Source organism: Periplaneta americana, chromosome 4, assembly GCF_040183065.1.
Source record: "Periplaneta americana isolate PAMFEO1 chromosome 4, P.americana_PAMFEO1_priV1, whole genome shotgun sequence".
Classification (NCBI taxonomy): Eukaryota; Metazoa; Arthropoda; class Insecta; order Blattodea; family Blattidae; genus Periplaneta; species Periplaneta americana.
In genome coordinates this window covers 200,068,047-200,082,257 of record NC_091120.1, presented here as the reverse complement: position 1 = coordinate 200,082,257, position 14,211 = coordinate 200,068,047, and the positions used below count along the sequence as shown (strand labels likewise).

At 35.7% G+C, this 14,211-nt stretch overlaps 1 protein-coding gene across 2 annotated transcripts in view; it reads left to right on the top strand.

Annotated features, from left to right (window-relative positions):
* Positions 1–228: 228 nt before the first annotated feature.
* Positions 229–14,211, top strand: part of tos (Exonuclease tos) — a 32,671-nt gene continuing 18,688 nt past the window's right edge. Inside the window, exons 1-5 of one of the 2 annotated variants that reach the window (XM_069824615.1) lie at positions 229–478; positions 3,993–4,112; positions 7,397–7,658; positions 10,276–10,491; positions 12,446–12,730. In XM_069824615.1, the coding sequence (XP_069680716.1) occupies positions 4,009–4,112; positions 7,397–7,658; positions 10,276–10,491; positions 12,446–12,730 (867 nt within the window). In that variant the 5' untranslated portion in view covers positions 229–478; positions 3,993–4,008. Of the gene's footprint in view, positions 479–884; positions 1,211–3,992; positions 4,113–7,396; positions 7,659–10,275; positions 10,492–12,445; positions 12,731–14,211 lie in introns of those variants that run through there. The other variant, XM_069824614.1, reaches the window with a different exon arrangement.

Sequence of the window (14,211 nt, the reverse complement as noted above, 5' to 3'; positions counted from 1 at the left end):
TTCACAGAAGTATTATTATTTCTTTTTTGTATACAAAATGTACTAAATTATTTGCAATATTAATTTTGTGTAAATGCTATAACTGCCTCTTTTGCAATGCATGTTAGAATTAACTTTCATAATAGTAGAATTACTTGCATATCATCCATCACTTTGGACAGAGGGATTGGAGCGCCTTTGTTATTTCTTTCATTGTTGTCACCATTTTTATATCGTCTTTCGTCGCTCTCTCCTACTGTTCCTTGACAGCATGATAGTCTAACATTTATTTTATCCTTTACGGTCAATGATTTTAAGACAACAGCGTCAAAATAAATAGTTTAAAAGATAGAAACTTATACAAGGAAAACGTCGCTACACTGTACTGTACGAATCTTGATTGCTGAGTAATTGATTTTCATTAAATATTGGTTTTGCAAATTGGAAACAGAGATCACATAAAAAGTAAAATGGTATGATTGGATCCATAAGTGAGATGGTAATGACATCTATCGGTACATTATTAGGGATGTATAAAGTACTTTTAGCTTTTTTAGTATCTCGTCCATAAGCTATCAAGAATTTACAGTGATATTATAATACCAGCGATTTTCTTAATATTTAGAATGCAATGACTGTTCACCATTCGTGATGGGAGTTTGGCAGCATTGTAATATCAGTATATGCAACCCATGAAACCAAGATTTTGACCAACACGCGCGATATTCTGGAAAATAATAATTTAACCAGAAAGATACTTGTGCGTAAACTTAATTAAATTCGATGTATATTCATCTCACAGTTTAAGTATTTTCCCGCTATAGCTCTTCTAAAGTAGATTGTATGCTTTCGTTCTATCATATAACATCTTTATGTTGGTTAAGCGTTCGGAATCAATTGTTATGGCGCCTTTTGGCGGCAACTATGATGTTTGGAATCGATTTGAGAGAAGAAGAATGGTTATAGAAGTGTTGTGGTTGTATTGACAAGAATGCAATGTAGAGTCTGCTGTGAACTTTTATTTTGAAGAATATTTGCATTGTTAAAGTTAATAGACTGTAGTAGAGAAAATGGGAATTCAAGGTTTGATTCCATTCCTAGAAAAGGCATCACGCTCTATCAATATAGGACAATTCGCTGGTTGCTGTGTGGCTATTGATGCATATTGTTGGTTACATAAAGGGGCATATACTTGTGTGGAAAAGCTTGCAAGAGGAGACCCGTGTGATGCGTAAGATGTTATAGCCTATATATTTTCCTTTAATTCTTTTTTGTCACAAATTATTAAAGTGATATAAATTCATATTGTCGATATCAGTATGTACTTAACCTAATTAATATAAAATAATTTTATGTTGCAATAATTCACATTTTTTAAATTATTGTTTAGTGGAGCGTGTATTTATAAATTTTGTATATCACTTCTCTCTTTATAGTAGGCCTAAATGTATTTGCTTGAGATTCCGATGTGTTATACTTCACAAATTTTGCATTCCATGTATAAGGGAAAGGTATTAATCGGATTTTTTTAAGGTTATGGTTTTGTATTAGCCTATCTATTTTAAGACGTGAGTTTATTATTTCTTGTGATCTCTTGAATGGCTGTTAGAGGACTAATCCGGATTTGGCGTTGTATTGTTCCATAGCATTCATTCTTTAATAGTTTCATTCTTCTCTTATTTAAATCGTGATTATCGTTCTGAGTTCAGCGAGTTCATCAACTTTCTTATTTCTCGGTGTAACAAGCTGAAATAGATTCCATTGAAATGAGATGTTATTGCTATCTTTGTGAAGTGAATTAATATTTTTTGCAATTTTCTTTTAGTATTGGATGAGTGGCGGTGAAACAGTTTTTTTTTTATGGATATTGTTTCTATTGACTCTAGGGGGAATAGGCCTACATATTCTTGTTCTGGTTTAATGTTTTTATGGAGGTTTTCTTTTTTTTACGAGATGTTTTCATACAGGGTTTATAATTTTAAATGATGTCTAGGCCTAGTGAGTTAGTAGAGCTATTGGTTCCACCTAAAAGGAGTTAGAAAAGAGTTACAAAATTCATACATAGGCTATTCTAATCACAAAATTGATAGACATAATACAGTGCAAGTCTGTTGGATCTCGGACTGCATTTATGGAAGAAGCAAAGAGGGGTAAGACCGAGGACGATATCTGTCAAATATGTCTAATTAAAACACCAGAAGACGTCCTCTGTGATTGTGAGACTATAAATAGCTTGCAAAAGTTTGATGTATCAAGGAAAGGTGTTTTTAACTCCTGAACGTGTCAAAGATGCAGGACGATTTTGAGATTTCATGTACGCCTAAACTTTACCTAAGGAAAACAAAGCAGTGTATGTCACAAAAGTTCTTTTAGAATGCAGTGACTAGAGCAGATATAGCCTGTACAACCCCTTTATATTTATATTTTATTGTACCTGGAGTGTTGAGGTACAATTAATAGTGAATTTTTATAATCATTTTGAATGAACACTAGAAGAATTCTTTTATATTCCTGTCCTGTCATACTAAGTGATTCACAAGCAGCAGTATCTGCCATCACAAGCGATCTTAAGACCTCCACTGTGTAACGACAGAAACAAACCAAATAAATTCAACAGCCTCTGTGTTAGATAAATAAATAAAATACTGTATTGATGTCTAACTTGATACTGTCTTCAGGGGTCCGATAATACTTCAGCTTGTCATTTAGTTAAAAACGTCTTCCTTCGTTAAAATTCATTTCATCATCATCATCATCATCCTTCACGAATTAGGCCTCTCTAGACCTGTTTCGGTCCCATCTAGCAGTCTTCTTAAAGGTCTATCTGGTCGACGATGTCCTCTAGGTTTATATTGCATCATAATTTTTGGGATTCTTGAATTTTCCATTCTTCTTACATGATCCAGCTAATTGAATTTGTATCTGCTGATTTTTTCTTCTACTGACTCTGCCAGGGGCGTATTTTGCAGGCTACCGGGGCTACCGGTGGTAGCCCAAGGAAATTACAAAAGAAAAAGTTTATAATATAACATAATGTAATAATTTTGTATTATTAGTTTTACCATAGTAATTAAAATTAAAGTAATTGTTAGATATATTTTGTGTAATAATAGGGTCAGCGGTAGCCCAAACCCTTTAACCAGTATATGCCACTGGACTCTACTTCTAATTGTTCTAAAATTTCTTCATTCCGTTTTCGGTCTAAAAGAGTATATCCTGCTGTCCTCCTGAAAAATTTAATTTCCTTTGCTTTGATTCTGTTCATGTCTTTTTTCTTTAATGTCCAAATCTCGCTTCCGTATAAAAGGGAGGGTAATGCTAGTGTATTATATATTTTTTTATTCTTGTAGATTTTTGTACTAATTTAGCTTTTAATATATTGTTTATTATTCCTAGAATTTGTGTAAATTTGGTAATTTTCTTGTTCACATCTTTTTCATTTTGATAAGATATTTCACAACCCAGATAATTGAAATTTTGCACTTGTTCGAGGCATTGGTTATTGTGTATTATCTTACTTCTCACTGGGTCTTGTCCTAAAAATGCCATTACTTTTGATTTTTGTGCTGAAATTTCCATCCTAAAATCTTTTAATATTCTATTTAATGTATATAATCCTCTTTGTAAATTATCCTCTGAATTGGAAATTATGACTTGATCATCGGCATAGAGTAAGGTATTTAATGTTAGAGCACTGGTTATTTTGATTCCTGATGTGTAGATTTGGTTCCATTTTAAAATAATTTCATTTATATAGATATTAAATAAAGTTGGTGATAGTGGACAACCTTGTCGAACTCCATTATTAACTAATTTTCTTTCGGATATAGAGTTATTTATGTATTACAAGCCTGTCCAGAGGCTAAAAGTGGCAGCTCCACTACTGGATTACCTAACGATAAGGCTAGTAACCTATCTTAGGGAAAATTACATTACTTTCAAGCCTCAAACAAGCAGTATAAGGACAGATAATTAAAATTAATTTATTTTATAATATTGTGTTTTCTTTACAGGTATGTTCACTATTGTATGAAATTCATAAACATGCTCCTGTCTCACAACATCAAGCCTATCTTGGTGTTTGATGGCCAGCACTTACCAGCTAAAGCTCTAACTGAAAAGAAGCGCAGAGAGTAAGTAAATAGTTGTCACAAGGAAAGATTAGCTTCTGAGTGAATGCTGAAAGCGAAGGACTTTTCCTTACGTATTATACAATGGATGCATTCGATTTATTTGCAACGTCCGTAGATCTGACCGTATCACACCTTCACTAAATATGCTGTCCTGGGTCCGTCTCAAAGAGCGAAGAACTATTCACTCTCTCACTTTACTCTTCAATATTCTTCAAAACTCTAACCCTAGCTACTTAGCTTCTCGTTTTCAACATTTGTCCTCATATCACGAGATAGATACTCGCTCACCACACCATATCACACTCTCCATTCCTAAACACAGAACATCCTTCTACTCTTCATCTTTCACCGTCTCTGCAGCTCATCTCTGGAACTCTCTACCACAACATGTCAGAGACTGTCGGACATTGTCTAGTTTCAAAAATAAATTAAAATTGCACTTTTTGAATTAGATTGCTTTCAGTTATAAGCCCTTTTCTCTGCGATAGTTTTGTAAAAATATAGGCTATCTTTCCTTCCTTTCCCCTTTTTGTTCTCTTTATCAGCCGATGAATTTATTATCATAGCCTTTTTATTGTGAATTTTATTTAATTTTCGTATTTCTTTTCTTTATTATTATTTTATTACATTCCATTTTGATATATTCTTCCTTACGTTTTTCCATATTAACCATTTGTACTAAATGAGTTGCTTTCACTATATTCCAATGTATTTTACTTTTTTTTTTTTTCTATTATGCTATTATTTTCATGTTGTTTAGTGTCGATTTTGTTATGCTATTATTATTATTATTATTATTATTATTATTATTATTATTATTTTTGTAATATGTTAGTATTCTGTTCTTTTTTGTTAAATTTTAACTGCTTGTATACTTTGTGACCTGGTAGAGTGTAAGAGAAGGCACTATGGCCTTAATTCTGCCAGTATAAATAAAGAATTATTATTATTATTATTATTATTATTATTATTATTATTATTATTATTAATGGGGATGGATACAAGCATTTGAAATCAGATTACGAAAGTCACAAGCATTCCTATGCAAACCGGCCCCACTCCATCATCTACCTATCAAAATCTGTTGGCTCATAGTGGTAGTACACTGGCAGACAGACAAGTCTGTTTACACTGAAAAGTTTTGGTGGAAACGTGCGGCTGAAACATCAGCCATTTTGCAAGCCAATATTTTTCGTGGATATTGAGAGTATATTTCCAAATACAGGCTGATTCACGAGCTTATTTACGAAGACAGTCTGAGCAAAAAAATGTCATATAAACATTTGTCCTAATCTCAATATTTTCAGAGTTACACTAATTCGAAATTGTCTGTAAAATACCATTATTCTTGAGTTTTAAGGGTAAAATAATATTACAGATAAAGAATGAACTATTCAGGAGTAGGCCTATCATTTCTTTAATTCTCTAATATTCTGAAGCTAAAAATGTGTTGTGAATTCCATAGTTGTTTTGTACAGAATTTTTTTTTTTCGATTTTTAACTACAAAATAACATTTTCTCATTGATTTATCACAATAATTGTTACAAATCACTCCACTCTTGTAAATTCTATCATAATAATTGTTACAAATCACGCCACTCTTGTAAATTCTTGAAGACTGTACATTAGGATGCATAATTAAACTGTTTGACTGCCTCCGTGGTCTGTTGGTCAGCATGTTGGCTTCCAGATCAGGTTCGATTCCCGGGTTCGGCTCTCGGTGAATTTTTCTTGAAGAAGAGGAATTCCCTGGGTGTCTAGAATCTGGAAATTTGTATGAATGTGAGTGTGATTGTGAGTGTGCCGGGTTAATATTAATTAACCAATCATCACAAATATAAAAAAAAATACATCAGGACTGTCACTGGGCAGTAACCTGAACACACGTTTCAGCGTCACATTGTTGGAAGTAACTCCATCTGTTAGCACAACCATAAAGCATCTAATAGATGCTATAGAGTTACCAACAATGGGGGGGGGGGGGAATTAAACTGTAAAGAATCGAGTTCCTAAAGTCGTGTGATTTGTAACAATTTTTGTGATAAGTGCGTAAGAATGATGTAATTTTTAGTTAAAAATTGAAAAACAAAATCTGTACAAAGCAACTAACAACACATTTTTAACTTCAGAACACTAGCCAATGAAAGAAATGATATTTCTGAATAATTCATTCTCTATTTGTAATATTCTTTTATCCTTAAAACTAAAGAAAAAAGGTATTTTACAAACAAATTAAAATTAGTGTAACTTCGAAAATATTGAGATTAGGACAAATGTTTATATAACTTTTTTGCTTAGAATGTCTTCGGAAATAAGCTCCGTAAGTGGCGGTAAATCCTCGTGAATCACCCTGTATATAACTGTTTCATTACATGGAGAGGAAATGCTGTGTTATAGCCGGTCCAGATGCTTAAGGTGACATCCCCACCACTGGACTACTTTTTGGTTAGTAACCAATTAGGAGGACATTATCTTACTTCCAAGTCTCAAGCTGGATGCGATGATTAGATGTTAGAAATAAAGTGTTGCTGATATGAAATTTGTGGGAATGAAATAGTACATTATGCAACTAGCCTCTAATGGTAGTAATTAAGACGCGAGTTTCGTGATTTTCATACGAGCGTCTTAATTACCATTATAGGCAAGTTTCATACGACTTTTTATGCTCGACCATACTTCTAACTTGAAATTAATCACAAGTATTCATATTATTCATATCTGACTGGGGAGTGGAACTGACTTTGTGCAATATCTCGTAAATTGTGAGATGTACGCAGACGTGAAAGTATTGATTTTTTCCGAGGAACAAATGTCATTGACCTTGATATAATCTAGAGAGTAAAATGAACATTAATCTTGATATAACCTTGAAATTGATTTAGACATTGAAAAACGAGATGACAAATTGAATTTATTTGAATATTATTTACAATTAACGCTAATTATTATAGTAACAGAACACAACCTTCTGCGACAGTATTGGATTTCCAGTCTCCGTGACGTTTCGCTAGTTGTCTTTCGATTGCATATCCGAGAATAATCTATACTTGCGCTTTCATATTTCTACAATGGTGTTTTCTGATTGGTGGAACACCTGAACTTTAATGAATAGGTGTACTTTAATGAGGTCCATTAAAGGGCTGCTACCAGGTGTGTAATTACTACATTTCGGCATGGTCGAGCATAAAATAAATTTCCTCACATCCAGTCTTATGAAATGGATGAAGTCAGGTGTAGACAGATAATGTTTAAGGGCTTGTGCTTCAATGCGTGTACCTTGCAGGTCGCGACAGAGCAGTCGCAAGCGAGCAGCAGAACTGCTGCGTGCAGGCAGGACCGACGAGGCCAGGAACTTCCTGCGCCGCTGCATCGACGTGACTCATGAGATGGCGCTGGCTCTCATGCGAGAGTGCCGCCGACGCAATGTGGACTGCATTGTGGCGCCCTATGAGGCAGATGCACAGCTGGCCTACCTCAACCTGAAGAACATCGCAGACATCGTGATCACAGAGGACTCTGATCTTGTGCTGTTTGGCTGCTCCAAGGTATGTGCGGTTATTACGTGTAACATCATCATTATCATCATCATCATCATCATCCTGTTGTCATATCAACTGCATATCAGCAAAACGAGGGCTGTTTTCAAGACATGATATCAGAAAAACAGTTGACGCACGAACATGGTTGCCAACTTACCACTCATTACATCAGCTTTTGTTTGCTCAGGTTATGACATCTGTATAATTGTGTGTACAAAACACTAGCTCGACCAGTCTTCACCTACGGTAGCGAGGCATGGACAATCAGAAAAGCTGATGAGCAAAGGCTGATGACAGCTGACATGAGGTTCATGAGACGAACAGCGGGATGCTCTTTGCTGGAACACCGTAAAAATGTGGACATATTGCAGGAACTCAAAATGGATCCTATAGTTAATTTTGTTCAACAATATCGACTTCAGTGGAAAAAACATGTCGAAAGGATGGATCGCACTAGATGGCCTAAACAGATTCTTACTTATGTACCAAGAGGAAAGAGGAAATTGGGAAGGTGGAGTAACGGTCAGCGCGTCTGGCTGCGAAACCAGGTGGCCCGGGTTCGATTCCTGGTCGGGGCACGTTACTTGGTTGAGGTTTTTTCTGGGGTTTTCCCTCAACCCAAGATGAGCAAATGCTGGGTAACTTTCGGTGCTGGACCCCGGACTCATTTCACCGGCATTATCACCTTCATCTCATTCAGACGCTAAATAACCTAAGCTGATGATAAAGCGTCGTAAAATAACCTACTAAAATAAAATAAAATAAATTGGGAAGACCAGGAAAGCGCTGGCATGAGACCGTAACAGATCCTGTAGGGTCTAATACGTGACGGATATGATGATGATGATGATGATGAAATATGAAACCTGAGAACGGATATTGGGGAAAGCGACTTTTAGCCCACCTTGTATTTCCTTCCAGGGTCAATGTAGAGTATTTACCGCCCACTGAACGAATATTGGTTAAACGAGCGTTGAGCGACTTCCGCCGATTTTGGAATAGACATCGACACACTTAGGTTAGGTTAGTTTAGGCTTTTATTATCCCGTCAAGATGAAGGTGAAAGCGATTGAGTGTGATTTTTTTTTCTATGTTGGCAGTTCAAGTGCGTCGGTGTCTATTCCAAAATCGGCGGAAGTCGCTCAACGCTCGTTTCACCCGAATATTTCACACTTTTATCACTGCCAATGTTGCGCTATAAACAAATTTTCGCAAATCTAATGTAAAAGACTGCCTACACAAGCAACAAGTTACACTAAATGTTTAGGATTAGTGTAAAACTGGCCTATGTCTCCTATAGTGGGCGGGACATAAGTAACATTCACCTCCAGTTTAGAGCAGCTCTTAATGTAATTCAGCTGGAACATTCCACAACTTTCAAAGCAGCAGACCCTTTTTCTAAATATTCAATAAATGTAACGTAAAATTGACACTTATTTCTTCATATGGCATAATCAATAGCTCTTCATTTTCGAGTTCATAGTGCTTGTAGTCTAAGACCCGCTTTCTTGAACCTTTGTTAAGCTGCATCTAACATAGCGTTAATTAACTGTAAGTTAAAAGTATGAATTGCTGTTAAAAATATTGGGTTTCTTCAACTTTACATTTCACATTTTAACATTCTGTTTGTTAACTCTCTGTTAGGACCAGAGATTCTAGAGTTTAACCATAACCTATAACCAAGTATAGGCTCACTTCTGTTTTCTGAACTCTGACAATTGCGATTCTCGCTTGTTTCCATTGTTTGATTCAGAGAGGATAGAAATCTTTCTATTCTCTCAGGTTTGATTTCTGCTTCTTTCCTCGTCTGTATCACAATAGCGTGGGGCGGCGTATTGGAATTGCTGTTATGAAATGGAAAACACTGGAACAAAAAGAAATCGTGGGACTAATTTCTCTTCGTTCGAAAGAAACCTTCTGCTGGAAATTATTTCGCAGTATAAACCAATTAATGAGAACAAACAAACAAACGGATATAAGTTGAAAGCGAAAAGTGAGGCTTGGCAGAAAATAGCCTATACCTTTGTATGAACTTCTGGTCTGTCAAATCACAGAAATCATCCCCTCTGTTTATGTATTCATGGATATCATTTTCTAAATAATCCAGATATATAAGTTCAGCATCTAATGCACCAGCCATATTGGATACTTCTATGCTAACAGAGAGTTAAATGATTTAACTGCATGAAATTGGGCAGTTAAATTAACATAGGTTTTAACAGCCTGTTAGTACTAACAGTAGTTGAAGAAATGCTTCAACTGTTAAGTTTACAGTTAAAATGGAATAACACACTGTTATAATTTAACAAAGGTTGAAGAAACCGGGCCTAAGTATTTGAAATTCTTGGTCTTTTCTGCTTCTAATTTTACTTGATAGACAATCCAGCAGATGCATTTTTTTAAGTTCATCCAGTGAATAAAAAATGGGACAATATACGTTCCTTTATATTTTTGTTGAGACAATGGGACAGACAGTTAAAAAGGGGGCAATCCTGTTGAAAGTGGGATGTCAGGTCGCCCTAATCTAATGGCAAGCTTAATAAATAATCAGAAATTAATCTAGTATTTGTAACTAATTGCTGGTGGCAAGTGCTGTTAGTCATACTGCAGAGAAATGTTGCAGATTCTGTTCAAGATGGACCACGGGGGCCATGGCCTGCTGGTGGAGCAGGAGCGCCTACACCTGGCAATGGGAGTGCGCCCCGAGAACTTCAGCTTCGACAAGTTCCGGCACATGTGCATCCTGTCAGGCTGCGACTACCTGCCCTCCCTGCCCGGCATCGGACTCAACAAGGCCTGCAAGTTCGTCACACGGACAGTGGATCCCGACATTCACAGAGTAAGACAAACAGTGACAAGTTAAGGCTCCTTGAAAATGAAGAAGGCGATCAAGTCCAGGTCTGGTGTACTTTCTGATGATATGAAGTGTGAAGACAAAGCTGTGTGATATTGCAAGAAATTGATTTTTATGGAAATACAGTAATGAACACACTATTTTAAAGTATCTTAATTTAAAGTAACATAAATAAATTATGTCCTATGCCGTAGCGTATGCTGTAAGTCATCATGACTGGACTCACATTACAGAATGTACCATGGCTCAAGTCCTCATGGAGAAGGCATTCTTTCATGAAATTTCGCCTGTGTATGGGTAGAAAAATATCAGAAATTATTACGAAATACGTACAGATGTTTCATGAAAATTAGTACACAATTAATTAACTACATCTATTTAACACATACAGTGTTAAAAAAAAAACTCACTGCTGTGGAGTAACGGCTAGCATATATGACCGTGAAACAAGTAGGCCTAGGTTCAAATCCTCGTTAGGACAATTACCTGGTTGAGGTTTTGTCCAGGGTTTTCCCTAACCCATTAATGGCAAATGCTGGGTAACTTTCAGGTGTTAACCTTGGACTCATTTTGTTGGTATTATCACCTTCATTTCACTTGAGATGCTAGATAACCATCACAGTTGGCAAAGGATCATAAAATAAAGCAGATAGATACGTTTTGGACTTACGGATTTTTCACACTTATTCGTTTTTTCACTCTAAGATTCTGGCAAAATTCTTATACTTCCCGTGTTAATTTATTTTGGACATGCATTTTTCGTTTATTCGTTTTTACACTTATATGTTTGTATTTTAAATCCCAGGAGATATGAAACCTGATTTATAAGTTATAAATCAATTTTCTCCGAAATTAGGTTCGTCATTTTTTTTTTTTTTTCACATTCAGCAATTTATTGATAAAGTTCCAAAACAAATATGTTTTCTGCCTTTTCATATTTTAGTGTAAATTCAAATAATAATGCACAAATATTGTTCATGTCCAGCTGTCAAAACAATTGGGCATAGAGACATTAGTGTAGATTTTAGGAAGTCAGAGGTTATGGAAAAGTGCATGTTATTCACTTAAAAAGGATTTTGGTGTTCTGTGTTTGTTGTAGAAATTTGCATTGTATTGGCCAAGACGCTTGATGAATGGATTTTCACTTGAATTTGCACTGTTATAAAATTTCTTAACTTGGTCACGTAATGAGTCTTTCAGAAAAGTCATATCCAAATCAGAGTGTATTTGTGCGTTTGTTGTGTACCAGTCTGAATTATGTATTATTCGGAGCACTTTATTTTGAACAATTTGAAGAGGTTGAAAGACTGTTTTTGGAACATAACACCAAGCTGGGGCAACGTAAGTTAGGATCGGTAAAATCAGCATTTTGTAGAGCATAACCTTTCTTCTTAGACTGAGAACAGGAGATTTGAAGAGGGGGTAAAGATGAGATATTCTAAGAGAGCTCTTAGTTGTTACAGATTTTATGTGCTTGTGCCATAACAATTTGTTATCAAGAGTAATACCAAGATATTTTACATGGTCACTGTATTGAATTTCTTGATTGCATATTTTTATTTTGTCACGAGGTCTTTTTAAACACTTAGAGAAAATTATTGACTGACATTTTTCTGGATTTAAAGAAATACGCCATTCTTTAAGCCATTCTTCTAATAGAAGTACATGGTAAAGGTTCGACATGTAAATGTAAGAACGCGAAAATATAGCATGTGTTCATTGTTAAGATGCAGTTCACTTTGGAATTTATGGAAATTCGAAGCTACATATGCTTTGTCTCGGGATGTACTGGCTTCAGTAAACCGGTTATGTGCAAGTGGGAAAATGCATTCAGGGAGGAGACAGAAGTATGTGAGGAAAGTCCCACCTCATAGCTTGAGGCTTAATTTGTGCCAATTTTAACACGACTTATTTCACAAATTGTGCTTGTCTGTTCCAGGCTCTAACGCGACTGCCAGGACACCTTAACATGAAGTCGTTAACAGTGACTGAAGAGTACCGTGACCAATTCGTGTTGGCAGATGCCACATTCAGGTACCAAGTAGTGTTTGACCCGCAGAAACAGCGCCTGGTGCACCTCAATGAGCCCCCTGACTCTTTGCAAGTCACAGAATATGCAGGCAAAATGCTACCGAATGACACTGCCTACCAGCTTGCACTTGGCAACCTTGATCCCTTCACCTTGAAGAAAGTGGATAATTTTGACCCACATGTCACCCAGCAGGTGAGACTCTACAAGTATAATTTATCTGTTAATTGTATTTCTAGTGGCTCATGCTTTGTATTATGAAAGAAGATACATGATGGATGTCATGATATTCAAAGAGGGACAGATGTTGTTGCTATGGAAACAGAAAGAGACTATAATAGTAATATGCGTTACAAGAGCGGTATGTTGAAGTTTTCATGTTCGAGAAAAAGCGAAACGTAGTTGAGCTTTTTTAATTTCCGAGAATTGAAAGAAAACATACCGCTCGTGTATCGTACATTATTTTGTGCGAAGATCGTTTATTACATATCTGAAAGAGGAATTTCTAATTAGTTGCAATGAAATCTCCATCTTGGTTTCTGTTCAATAACGGCAAATTTGCAAAACAAAAATATCTATCTTCAACATTGTTCCTTTAAAATGTTTTCTGTGTTTACTATACTCCAGCAGGCCGTGATATACGTCTGTCTTTTTTTTCCCCCCAGTCTATGATGAGTCTGGAATCTTGTTGATTTTTTCACGGCTTCCGTAATGTTACTTGCATCACGAATGCAGTAACTTTAGTGGAGTTGTAGAGTTTACTTAATTTTTGCAAATATTTAAAAACAATAATTAACAGTGCAATTTAGGTGAAATTGCAGTGGTAAGTTTCCAATTTATAATTATTACTATATTGAACGTCTCTAAAAATAATATGTTAAAAGCCTAAAGCAGTAAAATCAATATGTCACTTAAGCGGTAAGAAGAGGGAAATTGTTATGTGTGTTAGGTTGGGAATACTGAATGTGGAATTTTAGACTTTCCGCAGATTGGTTTTGTGCGGAAACCAAGCAAATACGCACGATCTCGCACAAAATCAGTACAAATGACTGTTACTCAAAATGTAGTACATTACATATTTGAATAACCTTTGTCATAAGTGCAATTGATCGTAAGTCGACATATTTTTAATATAAAACATAGCTAATGATAGAATACTTTTGTTGTGAAGTTCCTAGACTGGTAGCTAATTTTGCTGCAAGAAGAAGAACTGGACATATTGTAACTCAAGTCTATCTTTATCTGTTTCATCTAGCACGTTTTCTTATATGTAACAGAGAGGAGGAAACTAGAACTCATTCTCTTAGAACAGCCATGGCGAAAATGTGACTTGCAAGCACATTGTGGCTCGCAGTGATAACTATGCATTTCTCTTGCTTCCTACCTCTCCCAACCCCCACCCTCTCACTCACTGGAGTCAAACTCCGGTTCATTTGTATTTGTCTCTGACCTGCGAGTGGCGTATCGTTGCAATATCTCTTTCGAAACCATGTACCTCTACAAAAACGAAAGTTTCAAAGTAGGATGGGAGAACGCATTTTTTTTGCTGCCAATATGAGGAGAATATTAAATGTATGATTTGTTCACAAGTATTACGAGGAAAACGGTTGTATAACATAAAACGGCATTATACTATACATTACTCATGAAACATTAGAAGGTTAAGTGTTGTTATT